This window comes from Lynx canadensis, chromosome B1 (assembly GCF_007474595.2).
Source record: "Lynx canadensis isolate LIC74 chromosome B1, mLynCan4.pri.v2, whole genome shotgun sequence".
Taxonomy (NCBI): Eukaryota; Metazoa; Chordata; class Mammalia; order Carnivora; family Felidae; genus Lynx; species Lynx canadensis.
The window spans coordinates 200879355-200899820 of NC_044306.2; the positions used below are offsets into that span (position 1 = coordinate 200879355).

Below are 20466 nucleotides of genomic sequence, written 5' to 3' on the forward strand. Positions count from 1 at the left end.
GCTGTCCCTCCGCAGGCAGGATTGTCTGGCGCATGGCCTCTCTCTCGGCCGCTCTCTAGTCTCACTCCCGGCTTAGAGCTGTGGCCTCTGGCCTCCCGTCTTGTCCTGTGTCTACGTGTAGCCAGGGCATCGCGTAAACACAGGCGGCTGTGTCTCAGTCCCCCCTGGACCCTTTCGTGGACCTCCGGGCCGGGCAGGGGGAAGCCCCACTCCGACCCCACCCCCGGATAGAGTTCTCACTGCCTGGCAGGCCCATTAGCCAAGTCCATGGCGGGGAGCGGACAGGCAGTCAGGGTGGCAGCCGAGAGTGACCAGGACTGTTGGCAGAACGGGTACAGGACAGGCTGCTCACAGCAAGAAGCCGCCTGGCCGCTGAATGGGGGCCCCTAGGAGATTTGTGCATGTCCTCATCCCTGGAGCCCGTGCGTGTGACCTGTGTGTGCGTGTCCTAATCCCTGGAGCCCGTGCGCGTGACCTGTGTAGAGGGAAGACCTTTGCAGATATCATTAAGCGAAAGATCTTGAGACGAGATCGTGCTGGATTATTCCAGCGGGCCCCAAATCCAAGGGCAGGTGGGGTGGAGGGAGATTTGGTCACACACAGAGAAGCCCACGTGAAGACAGAAGCAGGAATGGGAACGGTGCGGACGTATGCCAGGGATCACCGGGAGCCGCCCGGAGCTGGGACAGGCAGGGAGCGGGCTCTCCTCTAGAACCTTTGGAGGGAAAGAAACCCCGCTGACCCCTTGACCGAAGCCTTCTGGCCTCCAGAGCCGTGAGAGAATAGATTTCTGTTGTCTTAAGCGCCCCCTCCCCCGCCTCAGCTTGTGGTCCTTTGTTAGAGCAGCTCCAGGAAACCAGTGCAGCCTCCTCGAGGGTGTGGGGGAGGCTGTACTGTAGAGCACTGACCTCATCTGTATCAATTATTTGTTCCGCATCTATCCTCTACCCGAGTTCAAAGTGGAGCTTCGTGAAGTCAGGGACTGTGAGTCTCTTGTTCGCACCTGTATCTTCAAAACACAGGACAGCACCTGGCAGGCCAGGGATGTTCTTATGTATAAATGAAGTTGTACACGGATGGATGGATGAGTGATGGGGTTTTGGAGGACGAATAGGAGTTTGCCAGGCAACTACAAAGAAGAGGGGAAAGCTATGACTGGCAGACAGAGGAGCATGAAGCAAAAGCAAGGTGCAATTCTGTGCCTGAAGGTAAACTCCGTGAACAGCTCCCTGTTGACACTAAACGTGGCTTCTGCAGATGTAGGAGCTCACCGAAGATTGGAAAGAAAGAGGCCAAGGGCCGTTAGGAAAACAAGGTGGATGGGATGGGATGTTCCTATTTGCTGAGGGTCTGAGGAAGGTCAGCCAAGGGAGGAGGGGATTCAGGGTAGGGGGGAGGCAAGGTGAAAGCAAGCGGGGGCCGTCTCCCGGTCAGGGACCCTGCTGCCGCCCCCGCTCGGAGCTGTGCCACCCAGAGTAACGGGCCCCCGTCTTCAGGGGGGCCCCAGTCGTCTCCCCGCCGTTGAGCCAGAGGAGAAGTGAGCTCTTCCCCGCACGTGGCTCGGATGCTGCAGGCTAGGAGATGAGCATCCCGTTGCACGTTTTCCGTAAGGATGGGTAGCTGGTGGGTCCCCGGCCCTTTCAGGGGAATGCACCCCCACCCCTGGGTTGAGATGATTTTCATGCCGTTCAGTCACTGGGCAGCTGTGGGACCCCGGGGATGCCCCCGCCCCCTCTGAGCGCCTCCTGCCCTGAGTGTTCTACCCTTTGTCCTGCTCATATCGCTGAGGACCCAGCGGGACCGAACGAAAAACGCGCACGCGGGATTCTGCAAAGTCGCGAGCGTGACTCACGTTTATGATGAGTCAGCCCCGCCCCCCCCCCCCCCCCCCCCCCCCAGGTGGAGGGACTCCAGCTGCGGCCGCTGTCACAGGCCGTGCAGCCACCGTAAATCCTGCCGGCCAAGGCCATTCCTCTCTCTGGGCTCCACGGGCCCGAGGACGGCTTCCGCTCCCCAGTTCCCACGACTCAGCAGCCTCCGGGGGCACGTCTGTGCTGGGTCTCTGATTAACCCGCCGCCGGCTGGGGCGGCGCTGATGGCCTTCGTTCCTTCTGCCAGGATGGCGGCACGGCAGAAAAAGTTTCTGGCCCAGTTCACCGTGCACCAGCGGATCCGCCTGGATGCTTGGAAGCAGAAGGCAAGGGCTATGGATCATCTGGAAGCCCAGCTTGAGACCCAGCTACAGGTACGAGTGTCGGAAAAGCGCCTTCACGGGGCGGGCCGGGGTTTAGGGAGGAACAGGAGCGGCAGAAGGCCACTCTCGTGACCACAGGTCGCGGCAAAAAGACCTTGGCCCTGGCTGAGTCTCGCTGGCTGGCGGCTTGGCCGTGAGCCTTGGGGGCGGGCAGCGCTGTGCTGATTCCCGAGCGGCTTCCGATCATCTCCCCGCCGTTGAGCCGGAGGAGAAGTGAGCTCTTCCCTGCACGTGGCTCGCCATCACATGGGCCTCTCAGGGTCACGAAGGCAGTGCGGCTGGTGCCCAAGGCCTGAACTTTCCCTGGGACACACGGGTGGCTCAGCCCTTGTGAAATGAAGTGGGTAGCTCATCACGGGGAAGTCTCATAAAGTGCGGTTATGAAAACAAAGTGGCGGGGCGCCTGGGTGGCTCAGTCGGTTGAGCGTCTGACTTCGGCTCAGGTCACAATCTCATGGTTCGTGGGTTCGAGCCCCTTGTCGGGCCCTGTGCTGACAGCTCGGAGCCCGGAGCCTGCTTCGGAGTCTGTGTCTCCCTCTCTCTCTGCTCCTCCCCTGCTCACGCTCTGTCTCTATCAAAAATAAACGTTAAAAAAAACTAAAATAGGGGCGTCTGGGGGGCTCAGTCGGTTGAGCATCCAACTTCGGCTCAGGTCATGATCTCATGGTTGATGAGTTCAAGCCCCGCATCGGGCTGTGTACTGACAGCTCAGAGCCTGGAGCCTGCTTCGGACTCTGTGTCTCCCTCCTCTCTGCCCCTAACCCACTCTCATTCTGTCTCTGTCTCTCTCAAAAATAAAGAAATATTAAAAAAAAAAATTTTTTTAAAGCAAAGTGGGTGCCTTAAAAAAAAAAAATCAGATATTCCAGAATGGAAGCACTTAACAGAGTGTTGGCCCGGTCAGAGTAGTCCCCACCGGTGTGGCAGCGACAGGTGAGAGCCAAGGTGGTTAATGCTCGTTCCCTGAGCATCTGTCCTGACACGGAACCAAGAGCGTTACACACGCCATCTGACCTCGTCGTCCCATAACTGAGGACAAGGTGACTGTCGTACTCCAGGTACAGGTGGGGACACTGCAGCTCTGAGAGCTGAAGTCACCGTCTAGTGTCACGCAGCTAATAAGTCACGGAATCCAGGTTGGTGGTTAAGCCACAGCGTCGGCAGCTAAGAGCTCAGACTCTGAAGTCGGGCGGAAGCGGGTGCCGTGTCCCTCTCTGAGCCCTCACCTCTGCACGCTTCTCTGTAAAATGGGGCTCCCTGGCTGGCATGAGTGAGGACGGACAGTCCCCTGGCAGGAGCCGGAAAGTGCTGGTTCCTGTGCTCACACACGCGTCCGCCCTGCTCCTGCCGTCTCTGGGTTCTTCTTGGAGACCCGTCTGCCACCAGGGATGCGGGGCCATCAGCCACCCTGGAGAGGGCGTCAGCCTCACTGTGGTGCCGAGGCGGGACGGGCAGAGGGGGACCCAGATGACCCTCTGTCCTTGCATCCAGGAGGCCGAGCAGAGCTTTGTCTCAGAGCTGGCGGCATTGGCCCGGGTGCCCCTCGCCGAAAGCAGGCCGTTTTCAAGCAAGCGTGGCTCGTCAGGTAAGTCGTGGAAGGCGGTGCACAGCAGCGGGAGTATGGGCTCCAGTCCCCTGTCTGCCACTAACCATCTGTGTGTCCTCGGGCACCGTGCTTACCCTCTCCGGGCTTTTGTGTCCTTGCCCATCCACGAGCGGACTCACTTAGACAGCCCCAGGGCCGCCTTGCTCTCCAGTGTTCAGTACTTTGGATTCTGAGGTCTGCAGCTCACCACCCGGGCCTCTGTGTCCCCGACTTACAGACGGGGGTGATTAGCCCTTGGCCCCCTGCCGGCGGCAACTACTGTGACCTCACAGGTGGTGTAGCCGGATAGAGACAGGGAGGTGTGTGAGAACACAGGGGTCTCTTAAAACAACGCTGCTCTGTCAGGGTCCTTCTGCTTCGGAAGCTCGGGTCAGCTGGGCATGGCAGAAACCCAGCGGGAGCCTGGCAGCCCTGTGTTCGAATCCCAGCTCCGTCACGTAACGGCTGTGCGAGCTTGGGAAAGCACGTCACCTCCCCGGGCCTCAGTTTCCCTACAAGTTAAGTGGGTGTAATCGCAGAAAGCACAGAGTGTCTCCTTGGCCGCGGACGTCCTCAGCAGATGCCCGGCTGGGTCGGGGTGAGGCCAAGGGAAGCTGTCACGTGCTTGACGTCACCCAATGTCTGGGTTTATGTGTCTTCTGTAGAGAAGCCTGTAAGGACGAGAAGGAAGAAGCCCCCACCCCGGGAGAAAGGGAACCCGGGGGGCCCCACCGACGATGACCCTGCAGCAGGGGGCCACCCCTCGGGATCACTCAGGTACGGTGGGGGGGGGGGGCCGGCTTATTGCCAGTGGATGCGTATTGACCGCTTACAGTCCGGGCAGGAAAACAGGCGCCTTTCTCGGAGGTGTTAGCCACAGGGTCCCAGAAATGATGGACGATGGCGGGAGCTGTTGGTATCCCTGTCACTGCTACTATTCGTGTCCAGTTTGGCCGGGTCGGCCATGACCTAGCTCCGCGTCCCGCCAGCATCCGGCCTGAACGGTCCCCTTCTTGCCAGGCCCCCACTGGCTGCAGACACTTTGGGGTCTGTAGGAGGGTCAGTGCGTCCCGGTGCGCCCAGTCCTCTGAGTGGGGGGTTTCCTTTACCCCGTGGCCCTCAGGTGATCACCCCCTCCCCCCACCCAACAGAGGGAAACCGGAGGCCGTGTTTGTCTCTGGACAACCCTAGTTAAAGGGGTGGGGCTGTTTTGAAGGCCTGTCACTGCCTTTTCGTCTGATCAGATCGGATGAGTTCTTGCCTCTGGACAGATCTGGACTCACGTTGTGACCACTGCATTGCTTCCTCGTTTTAAGCAGCAAAAGGCTGAACCAGCAGGAGAATGACGCTGGCGACGGCGAGAGCCCCAAGAAGCCGCTGAAGGAAAGAAGCCATCCGTAGGTTACGGTTTGGGTCGGGGCCGATGTGGAGGATCCAGCCGGAATAATGCCACCTGCCCGCCCCAGCCGGCTGGGACGGGGAGGGCCACCGGGGGCCCGGAGGGACAGATGGACAGGCGGAGAAGTGCCTAGAAGGCCTGAGTGAGCATGGCAGACCCTGCCGCCTGTGGAATGAAAACCCCGTGTCGGAACCCTGCCTGCAGTTTTCTCTTTCTCTTTGGCTTGGAGACGTGGCTCCCTTCCTCAGGGACCTCTCTGGCCCTGGATCTCTGAACCCCACCCCCCACCCCCACCCTGCCTGCCCAGCGTGCGGCTGCCTCCAGCCTCGGGGCCCCCCTGCTCCCCAGACTCCACGGAGTTCTGCTGGGAATGCGGGGGTCTCCGGGCGGGGCTGGCGTTTCCTGGCCTGAAGCCTTTTCTCCATCTCTTTATAAAAACTCTTTTTAATGTTTATTCATTTTTGAGAGGGACAGAGACAGAGCGTGAGCAGGGGAGAGGCAGAGAGAGAGGGAGACACAGAATCCGAAGCGGGCTCCGGGCTCCGGGCCGTCAGCACAGAGCCCGACGCGGGGCTGGAACCCACGAACCACGAGGTCATGACCTGAGCTGAAGTCAGACACGTACCCAGCTGAGCCACCCAGGCACGTCTTTTTCTGCAATTCTGTCATCCTTGTTCTCATGTCCCACGAGACGTGTCCCACGCACCGTGTCCCAATCCCCATGTTTGGCTCAACCAGCAGCTAGTGCCTGGTCACCTTGGAGGTTGTCTCAGGGCCCCAGGACCCTGACACAGACCACGGAATCCCTGACCTGCAGGCCTACGTCACCCACCCTGGGGATCTGAGGCCTTACTGGTACCTAATGACACCTACAGCGGTGTCTTCTGTGGGTGGCCCCACTCAGCCCTCAGACTTCCCCTGGGAGGGGACAAGCCGTTCTGCCAGATGGCAGTTCTCCCTCAGGAGACGTGTTCCCCAGGGGCACTGCTGCTCCCAGTGGGCAGGGACAGTATCCAGGAGCTTCCAGACTGGCCACACTTAAACCACTGCCAGGAGAGGTCTTTCCCACTGGGAATGAAAATTACTCTTCTCGTTGAAATCAGGGCTTCTCAAACCCGGCACTGTGGACATTTTGGGTGAGCTAATCCTCTGTTTGGGGGTGGGGGCCGTCCCGTGCCCTTGCGGGATGTCTAGGGACATCCCTGGCCTCCACCGGCCAGATGCCAGGAGCCCTCCCCAGTTGTGACAACCAGACGTGTTCAGACGTGGCCAGATGTCCCCTGAGTCAAAGTGTGCCGGTACCTGGTGAGCCCAGAACGTAGTGGGCTCCGGGAGATTTCTGAACCGTTTGTGGGCTGAATTTTTATTTCTTAAAATCTAAATTAGATTCTGTTAGGAAGGAGTAGCTCTGAGACAGAAGAAGTCTCCCACGGCAGTTCCCTGGTTGGTTAAGGATGTTCCCCGTCAGAGCGACTGGTCAGCAGGCGGGATTTCCAGAGTTGACCGCCAGCTCCCTCTTGTGGCTGAATAAAGCATTTCATTATTCTGCTGAGTCCCGTAACAGGCGGTGGTTTCCTTCTTGCCGCGTTTTGAGAACCCGGTTTACATAGAAACCACTTTTGTCATGTGGGCCCTCTGCACAGAGGCATTCTGGAGTTGGGAGTGTCTGCTTTGATAACTTGATTTTGGTAAATCCAGACCCCCCCCTCCCCCAGCAGCACCGGGATCTCTGAAAGATCGAAGGCCATCTCAGCTTCTGCAGACCTTGCGTGAAAGTTATTCTGCTTCACGAGCGTAGCCTCCTCGGCCCAAGGGACTGTGTCACATGCCAGTGCTTCTGGGCTCTTCCTCGGCCCTGCTGCCCCACTACTGTGCTTGGCGCAGTTAGGGGCCCGTGATTCCGGAAAGGCTGTGGACTCTCTGTTTTCATCCCATCGCAGACCGACTGCCAGCTCCAGCTCTGGGGACGCCCGGGGCCGGGCTGTGCAAACACAGCACACGATCCGTGCAGGGGAGACCGAGGACACACCGCGACCCCCCTCCTCCACTGGGTTCCCGTCCCCACGTGCATTATGGGCTGTGGGTTGTTACAGAGATAGGAGGTGGCGCTGGTGGGGACGATGAGGGACGATCCAATGAGAAGACCGTAGATTCCTTCTTTTACACACATCTACCCTCTGGCCTGAGCTCAGCTGCGAGCAGAAAGGCCGTAGATGCTCCGAGCACCTCTCTGGCCAGCCTGGTGTCTGTCCTGTCCTTACCTTGGCTGCTGACCTAGACGCGGCCCCAGATGACTCCTAACTGCCCTGCCCTAGCCTCCTGGTCCACACGTTCCAAAAACGCACATCCGACTCACGAGCTTCCGCGGTATTCTTTGCTCTAAGGAGAAAAAGGAAATCCTTAACAAGGACCACGGAACCCTGCGAGGTCCGGTCTCAGCCACGCAGCCTGTCTCCTCTCATGGACTCGTACGCGCCCGCCCCTGCCTGCCACTGGGCTTTTGCACAGGACTTTGCTGCTGCCGCCTGGAACAGTTCTACCCACCTCCCATCCCCCTTGGCCTCCCGAGTCTGTAATCATCATCCACATCCCAACAGCAGGACTTATGTCTTCAAGAGCCTTCCCTGCACCCCTCTGATGGGACCGGATGCTCCTCTGGGGCCCTTAGCACTGTGTATTTTACCGCTGGGATGGGGAGGGTAATAAATAGCATCCCTTTCTTTCCCATCCACATTTGGAACCAGTTGAGATACAGGCAAATCGGTCCGATGCAGATCTGCCCCTGCAAATGCGCATCATCAGGGCTCACGCTTTGTGCCACAGAGAGTCACGACCACATGCACTTTGGTCCAGAGACCAGCCCCCGGGGGGGGGGGGGCGTGCGGAGATCTGACACTCGGGCTGGGGGAGCAGCCTTCTCCGGTCCGCGCGCACTAACCAAAGCGGCCAAGCAAACTCGGGGGCCAGAACGCGTTAGGCAGTGCTGGGGATGTCGGAAAATGGTTGGGGCTTAGCGGGCAGGGGGCAAATGGGTATGAGGAGACCTTGGCCATTCTGTCTCACTTTTTACAGTCCGTGTGCAGCGTGGGTGCAAAAATAGACCAGCCGAGGTAGCGGGGCTAGGCCAGCCCTTATGGGACACCAGAGCCCGCTTAAATTTTAGGAGTTGCCAGCTTGCTGGCTTTACGTTGGTACTTTGAAACTGGCTACAGTGGAAATTAGCAAGCACTGCAGACTGGGGCTCCCAGCCCATTTAGCCGTGCCACCTCGGGACCACTGCGTCAGAAGACCCACACACTACGGTCACCTGATCCACAAGAAAGCCACCGCTGCAGCTTAATGAGAGAAGGGATAGTCTTTTCCATTAATGGTGCCGGCTCAATGGGATAGCATATGGGAAAATGTGAGTCTTGGGCCCTCCTTTTCCTTAGACACAAGGATTAGCGAACGATGGACCGTATACCCGAACGTGGCAAGATAAAACAAAATTTCTGGAAAGAGACTTAGAAGACGGGACAGCAGAATAATCCCCCCTCCAAGATGTCCGCATCCTAATTCCCGGAGCCCGGGGCTAGGCGATGACGTGGCAAAGGGGAGCACGAAAGGGAAGCATGTGCCTCACAAGGAATGTTCCAGCACAGCCTCCAAGACTTAAGGCTCGTCTGTCTCGCACCGCCCGGACCCGTGACTGCCGCTCGGACGTGCTGGGGAACGTTGTGTGGGACAGTGGGTGGTGGGGAACCTCAGCCGGTTACGCAGCTGGACAGCAGCCCCTCCAGGGTCGGCCTGAGAGAGAAGACTTCTGCTTGCGTTTCTGGGTGGCCTGGGGCGGGGGGTGATGGATGCCGGAGACGAAGTGCTCTCCAGAGAGTGGGACGAGTAGCTTTACTTATCTGGAAGTTTCTTTCCTGCCTTTTAATAGTCTGAATGAGCTGAGGCCAAACGTCAAAAGGCCTTACCCTCCATTCTTGACCTTCCATTATGTAGCCTTGTTTCAAGAAAGTCCACGGCAGGCTGCGAGCCAACACCATGTGGGACCTTAACCAAGGTCCAACAGACCTTGGGGGCAGAGGGAGAATACACTAAAACCAGGAAGTAGATGCAGGACCATCAAAGGCATCCTGCCTTGAACGGTAGTAAGGGTTAGAGGTTAGGAGCAAGGAGCTTTGTACTTTGAGCCAAACCGCGTGGGTCCTGGATTCGAATCCTGGCTCTGCCTCTTCCTCCCCGTGTGACCTTGGACATGTCACTGAACGCTCTGGGACTCATCTGTGAAAGGGGGATAGTAATAGAGCCTACCTCACAGAGTACCCAACATGTGGCCAGCGCCACACGAAAGAGCAGACCTAGGCCGGCCGACTAGCGACTATGTCCCCGACATGGCCGCAGAAAGAGGTTCCTGCTCAAACCTCAGAACACGCCTCCTCCCCTTAAGTAACTTACCGATTGATGCATTTTTCCGAAGTCTGAGGTGGGAGGAAGGGGAGTGTGAGAGGCGTGGAAAGCGTGAGTAGAAGAGGGAGGGCTTCTCTCAGGTAGGGGCCAGAGGCAGGAGCCCTCAACCCTGTCCAGGCTTAGAATGACCTGGGAGCATTTTACCCCTCCCCAAACCAATTAAATCAGAGTCTCTGGGGATGGTGTTTGATGCTAGGTATTTATATAGCACGGCAAGGCTGACAGCCAATGGTTAATAGGTGACCAGTGAGAAACGTTCTGTATACACTGAGGCCAAACATGTTAGAGACCCTCAGACCCAGTGGTTCTTAAACTTCAGGTGCATCAGAATCTCCTGGAAGACTTGTTCAAACACAGGTTGCTGAGCCCCACCCCCAGAGTTTCTGACTCAGTGGGTCTGTGACCACCAGGCCCAACGTTTGCATTTTTAACAAGTTCCAGGTGACGCTGATAATTGCTGATGTGGGGCCACACCTCGGCAGCCATTGTTCTAGCCTTCCCCAGCCAATCGGCTGAGGCCACGACCTTTCCCCCAGCCAATCGGCTGAGGCCACGACCTTTCCCCCAGCCAATCGGCTGAGGCCACGACCCTTCCCCAGCCAATCGGCTGAGGCCACGACCCTTCCCCAGCCAATCGGCTGAGGCCACGACCCTTCTCCAGCCAATCGGCTAAGGCCATGATCCCTATAAAACCTTTGTGCTTTTGAAACTCACTCTCTCTCCCCGGCATCTCACCGCTGCGTCTGTGCAGGTAGGGGACTGAGCTTGAGCTAGCTCGAATAAAGGCTCTTTTGCTTTTGCATCGGACTCGGCTCCCTGGTGGTCTTTGGGGATCACGAATTCTGGGATAGCACCACACAGATACTGTCTGCATCGTCACCACCACTGTCACTACGACTAAAGGCAAATTGGAACAAGCAATTTGCCTGAGTGTTTCCTTCTCAAGAATGTGCATCTGCTCATGGGACCCGGAGTGAAGAAACGTGATGTTTACGAAGTTGGAACTCCCAGTCTGAGGCCGACCCACAACCTGTATGAAGAGAGGGCACCAAGGAGGCTTGGAGACAATGGACGTGTGCTCTCAGCCCGTGTCACAGAAGCCACCCACCACGGCCTCAGGATCTGAGCCCGACCCTCCACACCTCGTGACTGGCTCCCTCTCTTCCCTCCTCTGCTCCCTCGGTGTCTACAGGAGCGAGTCCTGGGAAGCAACCCACACTCCAGTCATCACGAGGAGGGACCACTGGGGCATTTGCACCCAACTGAACAGTCACCCCTCAATGAAAACACACCAGTGGGGCCAACGGGCTGTTTATTTTCTTTATTTTTTCACAAGCTTTGAATTCAGAAATAAGAGCCACAATAAGTCAGTTGTTAAGTAAAAATGGGGGTGATTACAAAGGAAAACTTTGTACAAAACTTTAAAAATCTGACTGCCCCGTCAACCACCTCGAAGGGACCAGGACCGGGGCAACCGGGAGCAGCCGTCGCCCCACCGTCATCAGCCCTGATGGGGGTGGGGAGACCCCTTTCTGAGTGTGAACCTGGCTAGGCCTGAAGTCGGAGCTGGCTGGAAGGACACACACAGACCAGAAAGACGTCATGGCGAGTCACAAGTGCCACGGAGACCAGAGTTTCTGACACAGGACGTGGATGATGTTTCTCTGAAAGCACTGGAAGGTTCCCCTGCCCCTCTGAAAATTCACAGAAGGTCTCAATGGGGATGGGGTGGGGGAGGGGTGGGGCAGGCTTCTTTCTGGTGCGGACTTGGGGTGGGGACAACAAGCGAGCATCTCCGTGTGAAGAGTTTGGAAGGGCCCCTGGGGGCCTGAGGTCTGGGCATTGTGTCTACATCGGTCCTCGGTGATGTTCCGTCAGACGCACTCACAGACTTGCATACATAATTTAGTAACATGCATCAACTATCCTAGAACAGCTACGAGGGTGCAAAGGAACCACCCAGAGAATCATGGAGCCCGTGGAGTCAGAAGCGGAAGGGACGGTACAAGACGATGCTAGAACCTGGGTTCACTAAGGAGGGCAATGGAGACCCATGATCTGAGGTGGAGTCAGCATGAACACACAACTGTGGGGCAAGGAGTTTCCGAGCAAACACACCACACTAATACCACTTCTTCCTAAACAAAAGAGGAAAGAACGTCATTCAATTTTCCCCCCATCAGTACCAAATAAAACCGCGGGTTTCCCAACCCCTGGCGGGGAAAGGGATTGACAGTATTCCTGGAACGCTTCACTGGCTCATCCACTCGTCCGCCTTCAACCGAGGCTGGTGATGTTGGAGCGGCCACCAGGGGGCGCCACGATGCGGTGGCCGGTGCGCCTGGGGTTGTTGTCATCTATCTGGGCACCTGAAAGAGACGGAGCCAACCGCTCCAGACCGGTTCCACGGGCCGCTCCTGAGAGCTGGGATGCTGAGCCCTCGTCGTGACATCCCTCCATCCGCTCGACCCTCTGGGACTCAGTCCAGGCTCACCTCTGGGAAGGCCCCCAAGCTCCACGGGGTTCACTGCCCTCTCCTCTGTGCCCCCTCCGGCCCTGGGGTCACCCTCTTGCACCCTCTGAGCACCTTGTGCTACTTCTTGCCTGGCTTCGTGCTCTTGAGACAGGTGGGCCAGCACTTACTGAGTGCCTACTGTGTGCAGGCATACACTTGGTGCTTTAACATATGTGCTTGCACTTAGGGTATACAACGATACTGTGAAGTGGGGGGGTGGCTACCCCAACTTTCTACACGAGGAATTTGAGGCTCAGGTCATGCATCTTGGGGGGCAAAGTTGGAGGACGGGTAAGCCGGGATTCCAGCCCCAACTGGTTGGTCCCCAAAGCTCCAGCTTCTACCGGAGTCAGAGCAGCACACAGCATGCCCGATACGTCAAACGCATTTTATGTACGACATGCATGGGAGTGGGTGCATGTGCATTTTCAAAAGAAATTTTTTTAACAGTTATTCATTTTTGAGAGAGAGACAGAGCATGAGTGGGGGAGGGGCAGAGAGAGGGAGACACAGAATCCGAAGCAGGCTCCAGGCGCCGAGCTGTCCGCACGGAGCCCGACACGGGGCTCGAACCCACAAGCTGGGAGATCATGACCTGAGCCGGAGTCGGACGCTTAACCGACTGAGCCACCCAGGCGCCCCTGGATGCATGTGCATTTATGTGTGTGAACCACTTACAGCCGGATTTACCCACCTGATTTGCAATGGGCAGACCTCCATGGAGAAGGGGCATCAGGTTTTGTTTTAAATCTGCAAAGCCGACCGTTCCAATTTTATGCATTCCCTTGTGGTTAAAGATTTAACGTTCCAGCACCAAGCCCAGTGCCTGATGCTCAATAAATACGTATTCAGTGAATTACTAGTGACGGACAGACAATGCTGAAAGGAGGGATGGCATGAGAGGGCCCTGGGGTCCAGTCAGGAGACAGGTTCCAGTACAAGTCATGTCTGGAACCCAGGTAATTTGGAATCAGACCCAACCTCCCTTGGCCTCACTTCCTTTTGTCCCAGATTCAGAAATCGGATGGAGTGCTCAACACCAGTTTCCCTCATAATCACCTCCACCCTGCTGGTTACCTGTCAGCTACTTCAAAAACACCTGTTGGACAAAAGGACACTCGTGCAGGAAATCATGCCACATCTCTACAAAGTAGCATCACGCAGATTATTTAAAAGGCATCTGCGAAGTCATTCCTGATGTCCGAGAGCACCTATGGTGGTGACAGCAAATGAAATCACACGTCGACCTGCCACGAGGCCGGCCGGGGCAGTTCTGCGGGTCTCGGAGAGGACTCTGCTGACCCGGGGCCCTGGTGGCCATGGGGCCCTTCCAGCAGACTTTTCATTTCGTTGTTTTGCTAGTTCTGAAAGGGAGGGATTTTCCCTCTGTATTCGGCGGCAATTGTGAATTGCATGACTTTCGAAGAGAGGTCCGGTTTGCAGACTCCACGTAGCCCCACCCAGTGGCTTGTCCTGGCATTGCGTCCACTCCCTAATTCTGTTGACTGAGCATCAGAGAAGCTATTTGAGCTGTGTCTCCGGTTCATTTGTGGAAACAATACTAGTTGTCTTTAAAGACCGGAACCGCACTCAGTGTGGGAGAAGCTCCTGCATGAAGGCTCACAGAAAGTGAGATGAGCTGGACTAGGGACCCCGCCCAACTTCTGTCCCCCATTGCGTAATCGCTGAGACAGACACTCCCTGGATGGATGGCAGGTTGTCACCCCCACGGCTGAAACCGATGTTCGTCTTTCTCTCGGCCCCTTCGACTCGCTTGCTGAGCATATCAGCTTTTCTGTTTAACTGTCCTTCCCTCCTGTTAGACCACAGTCTGCAAACTACAGACCATGGACAAACGGCCACCACCTGCTTTTGTATTGTTCAGGAGCGAAGAATAGTTTTGTACGGTTGTTTTATTTATTTATTTTTTTACACCGTTCAATGGTTGCATTTGAAATGGCTGCTTAATAGAATATCCTAAACGTTGCCCCTTGGCTCACGAAACCTCGAATGTTTGCTGTCTGGTCCTTTAAGAAGAAGTCTGCTGACCCCTGGACCGGACTGGGGGCTGCCCAGCTGTGCCCAACTCCTCACCATACTCCTAGGATGCAGCCCCGTGTGTAACACACGCTAGTGCCTCAGATACTCTGGGGGACAAGATTCCAGTTCGATGTTCCCAGCGTGTGCGTGTCTGCCCTCACGTGGCGAGCTGATGACATTGTAGCGTCTACTGGGTCTGAGGGACGCGTTCAGCTCCCAGGGTAAGCTCGTGCTTCAGGATGAGCTCTGAGCTCAGGGCCAATTTGGGGGCAGACCCCCTCTGCTTTCTGACCTCCCCCAGCCCGCTAAGGCACCCCGGGAGGGAAGGGGAAGGGTTCCCTCGCCCGCTCCCTGCTTCCTCATCTAGCCCCCGACGGGGCTGTTTCAGCAGGAGTGTGGGCCCCTGGGAAGCGGGGAGCCTCTTACCTGATAAACTGAAGTTGGACTGGTGGAGGTTTCTGATGGGCGGGGGCTGGTGTTTGGAGGGCGAGGACTTGGCAGACGGGGCAGGGGTTGCATATTTGGGCGTGGCTGGCACCTCATACACAGGACCGTCATACATGCCCCTGGGAACACCTTGCAACCCAGAAACCTAAACAGAGGGAGGCGAGGGGGGTTGGTGGGCAGGATTCACCTGCCACTTCCCATTCGGGCAGGCCGGAGCCCTGCAGCTGGACAGTGACCGGAGGTCGCCTCAGGGAAACACACACACACACACACACACGTACACGTGTGCACACACACTCCATAAGCATGCACCCACTTACTCCACATACACACGTGCACACACACAGCCTCATGCAGGACCCCAAGCCCATTTTCAAGAGGAAAACACTTTCCCTGACACACCCCACTGTCCCCCTCAAGGGCCAGTGAATCATCTGTGGTCCTGAGCCCAAGACAAGGATTGGGGGCAGCTAGTTTATCGGGGACGGGATTCCAGAAAGGAGGAGGAGGAGAGAAAGGTGGGGTGATGGGGCCACCTCTGAGGGCAGCCGGCTCAGGGAGGCTGAGAAGTGAACACGTTCACTGACCCTCTGGGGGGCCAAGCATGGGCCACGGTCTCCATCCCCGCGGGCTGAGTGCTGCCCCGGGGGAGCCCTATGTCCCTGACTACCGGGTCTGGCCACCGTTCTGTTCTACTCTTCACTGTACCTGCTTCCTGCACCTCGGGGACTTCTCCCAGTTCCAGCTGGCTCCAGGCCTGCCTCCCTGCCCCCACCAAGCCCTTCAGTGACGCCCCCCCCCAGGTCAGCTCAGCCAGAGACATGTTCTGGGACAGGTTCTGTCCCTCACCTGCTGTGGCTCCTGTCCTGTGCCCCAGCATGTGAGGGGGCCCGGACTTCTGGCCACTGCGGATGATGGCCTGGCATAGATCCCAGGCACCTGCTCTTACAGACGTGGCCACTAAGCACAGGCATCGGTCCAAACCAGTTTAGAGGGAACGCATCTGGCCAAGGTGTATCTGCGCCCCTCCGTGGGTGTCCAGCCGGGAATTTACACAAGTCTCCTCATCCCTAACAGCCTGCTGTGGTCACTTGGCCACCGCGGCTTTCCACGGCCATTTCTCAGATCTGACTGGCTTCCTCCCCACGCCCATTCTTTCCCCACTGGACACGCAACGTCTGTGTCATTTGGAATCTCGGACCCGGGGTGCCACACCCTACGCGACATGGAAAGACCTCGAGCATTGTAATGCAGGCCTGGGGGTCTGGGGGGGCCAGGAGGTTTCTGGGCTTTTCCATTAACACTGGGGGCGGTGGCGGTGCCGTTTGTGAAGCACAAGAAGAGTGGGACCACCCACAGGTGGGCACACACACACACACACACGCGCATACACGTACATCTACACACACACGTGCGTGCACACACATATACACATACACACATTCATGCAAGTATATCTACGCACACACACGTGCACATATATACACACATACACACAAGCTGGCCTTTCCAGCAAACATCAGCCACCAAGCAGGTGGTCACGGTGACAGGAGGGACCTGATTAGGGAAGACGATGGGCCACAGTGGCAGTTTAGCCAAAGTATGAGCGGCTCCCTCCTCCGAGCTGGACCAGAGAAGGGATGGGGCCGCTCCACACCTCCGACAGGGCCTCCCGCATCCCTGCCACGACTCTTCAAGGAGAGAGGGACAGGGGGACACAGAACGGAAGGGCGGGGAAGCAAGGAGAACAGAGGGAAGACCTGAAGAGCATCCAGACACAGTTCTGCCGTCCCCCGAGTATGCTGGGGGCGGGGTGGGGGGGGTGTCGACTTTTACCAGAAGGGCAATGCCTAAGGGTTTTGGCTTTCCCAGCTGTGTGACGCTGGCCTGTCCGATGCTCGAGCACCGGGAGGTCTCGACACCTCAAAGAGCCGGTGGCGAGGGCCCCGAGAGGACATGGGATGCATACCCCAAAGCGGCACGGTCCGTGTTATTCCCGCCCCCTCCTCCCCACCCCACGGGCGCAAGCCCCTTCACAGTCTGCAAAACCCCGAGACCTCCCCTCCGGCCCCGAGACACAGGCGGGGGGGGGTGGGGGGAGAGCCCACCTGACACGAGAGGAAAGGGAGGCCTCCGCGGCTGTGACTCGTGAACGCGGCGCGCGCCGGACCCCAGACCCACTGACCTTGCTCCTGATCCTGACACGCTGGTAGAGATACTCGGGGAAAGGCTTCCGCGGGATGAAGCGGCCCATGCCCTTGTTGACGTTGATGTTGCCGTCCTCGAAGACGATCTTGCCCTGGCTGATGACCACCAGCGGGGAGCCGTGGCACTCCATGCCCTCGAAGATGTTGTACTCCACGGCCTGCACGGCAAGAGACGTGACCGGGCCCTTCCGGCTCTCCGCCCAGGCCGGGACATCCCTCACGTCCCCACAGGGGCACCTCGCAGCCCTTGCCCTCTGAAAACCTCCTCTTTGGGGCTGTGTGGCATTCCATAACCAGCCCTCGCCATGGGCGTTTAGATCGCGGGTGGCTTTGTACAACCCAACTGAAGTCTGGGGCATCACGAACGTGAATGGGGGCCCCTGATGTCAGGCACTGCGGCTGCTCAGACTACAAACAAGACATTTTTGTGTCTTTTTAAAAAATGTCTCCTTGGGGCGCCTGGGTGGCTCAGTCGGTTAAGCGGCCGGCTTCGGCTCAGGTCATGATTTCGCGGTCCATGAGTTCGAGCCCCGCGTCGGGCTCTGTGCTGACAGCTCAGAGCCTGGAGCATGTTTCAGATTCTGTGTCTCCCTCTCTCTCTGACCCTCCCCCATTCACGCTCTGTCTCTCTCTGTCTCAAAAATAAATAAACGTTAAAAAAATTAAAAAAAAATCTCCTTTAAAATTTTTTATTTTTATTTGAGAGAGAGAGAGAGAGCATGGGCAGGGGAGGGGCAAAGAGAGGAAGAGAGAGAATCCCAAGCAGGCTCCATGCTGTCAGTGCAGAGCCCGATGCGGGGCTCGAACTCACAAACCGTTAAGATCATGACCTGAGCTGAAGTCGGACATTTATCCGACGGAGCTCCCCGGGCGCCCCACGGTCACTTTTATTTTTAATTGCTTTCTCCCTTCCTTTAATTTGAAAGACAAAACGTGTTCTCAAAAATACACACCGTTTTCATAACTCCGAAAGGGAATGTAACCACCTCTAGCCGACTGCTTTTTATTATTTAAAAAGTAGGTCATTATATAGGGTGAGAGAAAACTCAAAAGGCGCAAACGATATTTGATTTTAAAAAGTAGGTCTCTCTTCTACCTCTGACCGAGACATCTGCCCTAAAGAGATTCTTCTGTGTCACAGATGTTTTCTGTCTCGACACGGCAAGAGCACTCTCTGTGCAGCTGGCTTTCACCTGAATTTTTCTCTGGAGCTCAGGGACTGTTGCCTATCAGCAAAGGTACGTGCTTTAAAAATGTGTTCAACACTCTTTAAACTGCTGCACCGTGTCCCCTCGCAGGGGTGTATTATCGTTTATTCATCCGATTCCCAGGGATGGAACACTGGGTTGTTTCCCTGCGTTTTGCTAAAACCCCTACCGAACCACCCTTCTGTGGGGTCCACACCGGCATGTGTGAACCTTTCCAGAGGTGGAGTGTGGGGCCAAGGAGTCAATGGATTTTCACTTTGATAGATCCGCCCTCCCAAAAGGCAGCACCAGTCTCCACTCCCAACAAAACTCTGTGAGCTCGCCTGCCTCCCGCGGTCTGACCCCACCTGCGTCCCCTCGGCCGCCAGGGTCTCTGTCACTGCACGGGTCAGAAACAGCATCTTACTCTCGAGGTTTGCATTTGGTTAACTGTGGGGCTCGGTCTGCTATTAAAGATCTAGAAGTCGTCTGTGTATTTCTTCTTGCATAATTGTGTTTTTGCACAGCGTTCTATTCATTAGGCTCTCGGTATTTTTCTTACTGGTTTGTAAGGACGCTTTTTTTAAAGTTAATTTATTTTGAGAGAGAGAGAGAGAGAGAGCAAGCAGGGGAGGAGCAGAGAGAGAGGGAGAGAGAATCCCACGCAGGCTCTACGCTGTCAGCATGGATGGGCTCTGATTCACGAACCGTGAGATCGTGACCTGAGCTGAAATGAAGAGTCGGGTGGTTCACCGACTGAGCCACCCAGGCGGCCCTCGGGGACACTTTTGATGTTAAGGACTTTATCCGTGCTGTCTGTCCTCTGCCTCCTGATCTCATAGAAGGCAATAATAATAATTATTTTCATGCCATACAGAGGGGGTATTTGTTTAATTTGTACACAGTCGATGCTCAAACAGGCCAATCTTCCCCTTTACACGTTCTAAGTTTTGTGTCTTGCTTAGAAAGATCTTCTCCCCTTCCAAACTATCATTTTTACTTCATTTGCTTTTATTTATTTATTTTTCAAAACTACCACTTAAAAAAATTTTTTTTAAGGTTTGTTTTTGAGAGAGAGAGAGAGAGAGAGAGAGACAGAGTGAGTGAGTGTGGGGGAGGGGCAGAGAGGGAGACAGAATCCGAAGCAGGCTCCAGGCTCTGAGTTGTCAGCACAGAGCCCGACGTGGGGCTCGAACTTGCAAACCACGAGATCAAGACCTGAGCTGAAGTTCGACGTTTGAGCCACCCAGGCGCCCCCAAACCATCATTTTTAAAACCACATGCTTTATTATAGACCCTTGGTAACTTTCACTTCAACCTCCGATCCCTCCGGAGTGTGTTTTGAGATAAGGAGCACAGAGAAGTCTGGCCTTACGGGCCCGCTGTTGAGACCCACAGGCCAATGAGCACTGCTGTCCGGCTAATCTGAATTGCCTCCTGCATCGGACACCAAATCCTTCTGTGCGGCTGGTCTGCCGCCTGGCTGTCTCCTCTGTCGGGCCAACAGCAAACTGCCCCCCACGCCTGCAACGGTACGACCCGTGTTAACAACAGGGATGAGCGGGCCTTGTCCCTCAGCTTCCCACAACTGTTTACCTACTCTCACATTTAGCACCTAAGACCTCTGCTTTTCTAGCTCAAAAACTATTCCCTTGAATGTTCTGATGGGATTACTTCGAATGCAGAGATTAAATTCGCAAGAATTGGTATGCTCCGTCTAATGATTCGTTTTAGCCTAAAAGAACTTTTATTTATGTAAGTCTTTAGTTTTTATTGTTATTAGAAACAGGATTTTGAGGGGCACCTGGGTGGCGCAGTCGGTTAAGCGTCCGACTTCAGCCAGGTCACGATCTCGCGGTCCGTGAGTTCGAGCCCCGCGTCAGGCTCTGGGCTGATGGCTCGGAGCCTGGAGCCTGTTTCCGATTCTGTGTCTCCCTCTCTCTCTGCCCCTCCCCCGTTCATGCTCTGTCTCTCTCTGTCCCAAAAATAAATAAACGTTGAAAAAAAAATTTTTTAAAAAGAAACAGGATTTTGATTTTCATTCCTTTATTCCTTTATTTATTTATTTATTTATGTTTATTTATTTGAGAGAGAGATACAGAGCAAGCAGGGAAGGGGCAGAGAGAGAAGGAGAGAGGGAGAATCCCAAGCAGCAGGCTCCGCACCGTGATTGCAGAGCCTGATGCGGGGCTCCAACTCACGAACTGGGAGATGAGGACCTGAGCCAAAACCAAGAGTCGGGTGGTTTGCCGACTGAGCCACTCAGGCGCCCCCCCCTTCTCCGTTCCATTTTTTAAAGTGCTTTTGAATTACTTCACAGAAAAGCTAGCGATTCTTTATATTGATTTGTAATCAGCCAAAGGACTTTCTTATCATT

At 56.0% G+C, this 20466-nt stretch overlaps 2 protein-coding genes across 4 annotated transcripts in view; one reads left to right on the forward strand and one right to left on the reverse strand.

Annotated features, from left to right (window-relative positions):
* The window catches only part of EVC (EvC ciliary complex subunit 1), a 72739-nt gene extending 67035 nt beyond the window's left edge, over positions 1–5704 (forward strand). Inside the window, exons 18-21 of one of the 2 annotated variants that reach the window (XM_030314230.1) lie at positions 2119–2245; positions 3746–3839; positions 4505–4616; positions 5156–5704. In XM_030314230.1, coding sequence (XP_030170090.1) covers positions 2119–2245; positions 3746–3839; positions 4505–4616; positions 5156–5240 — 418 coding nt within the window. In that variant the 3' untranslated portion in view covers positions 5241–5704. The remainder of the gene's footprint in view (positions 1–2118; positions 2246–3745; positions 3840–4504; positions 4617–5155) is intronic. The other variant, XM_030314231.1, reaches the window with a different exon arrangement.
* Positions 5705–10999: 5295 nt separating this feature from the next.
* CRMP1 (collapsin response mediator protein 1) overlaps positions 11000–20466 on the reverse strand; it is a 77419-nt gene continuing 67952 nt past the window's right edge. For both annotated transcript variants that reach the window (XM_030314232.1, XM_030314235.1), the window contains exons 12-14: positions 16881–17060; positions 14675–14840; positions 11000–12062 (exon numbers count right to left, since the gene is read on the reverse strand). In XM_030314232.1, coding sequence (XP_030170092.1) covers positions 11971–12062; positions 14675–14840; positions 16881–17060 — 438 coding nt within the window. In that variant the 3' untranslated portion in view covers positions 11000–11970. The remainder of the gene's footprint in view (positions 12063–14674; positions 14841–16880; positions 17061–20466) is intronic.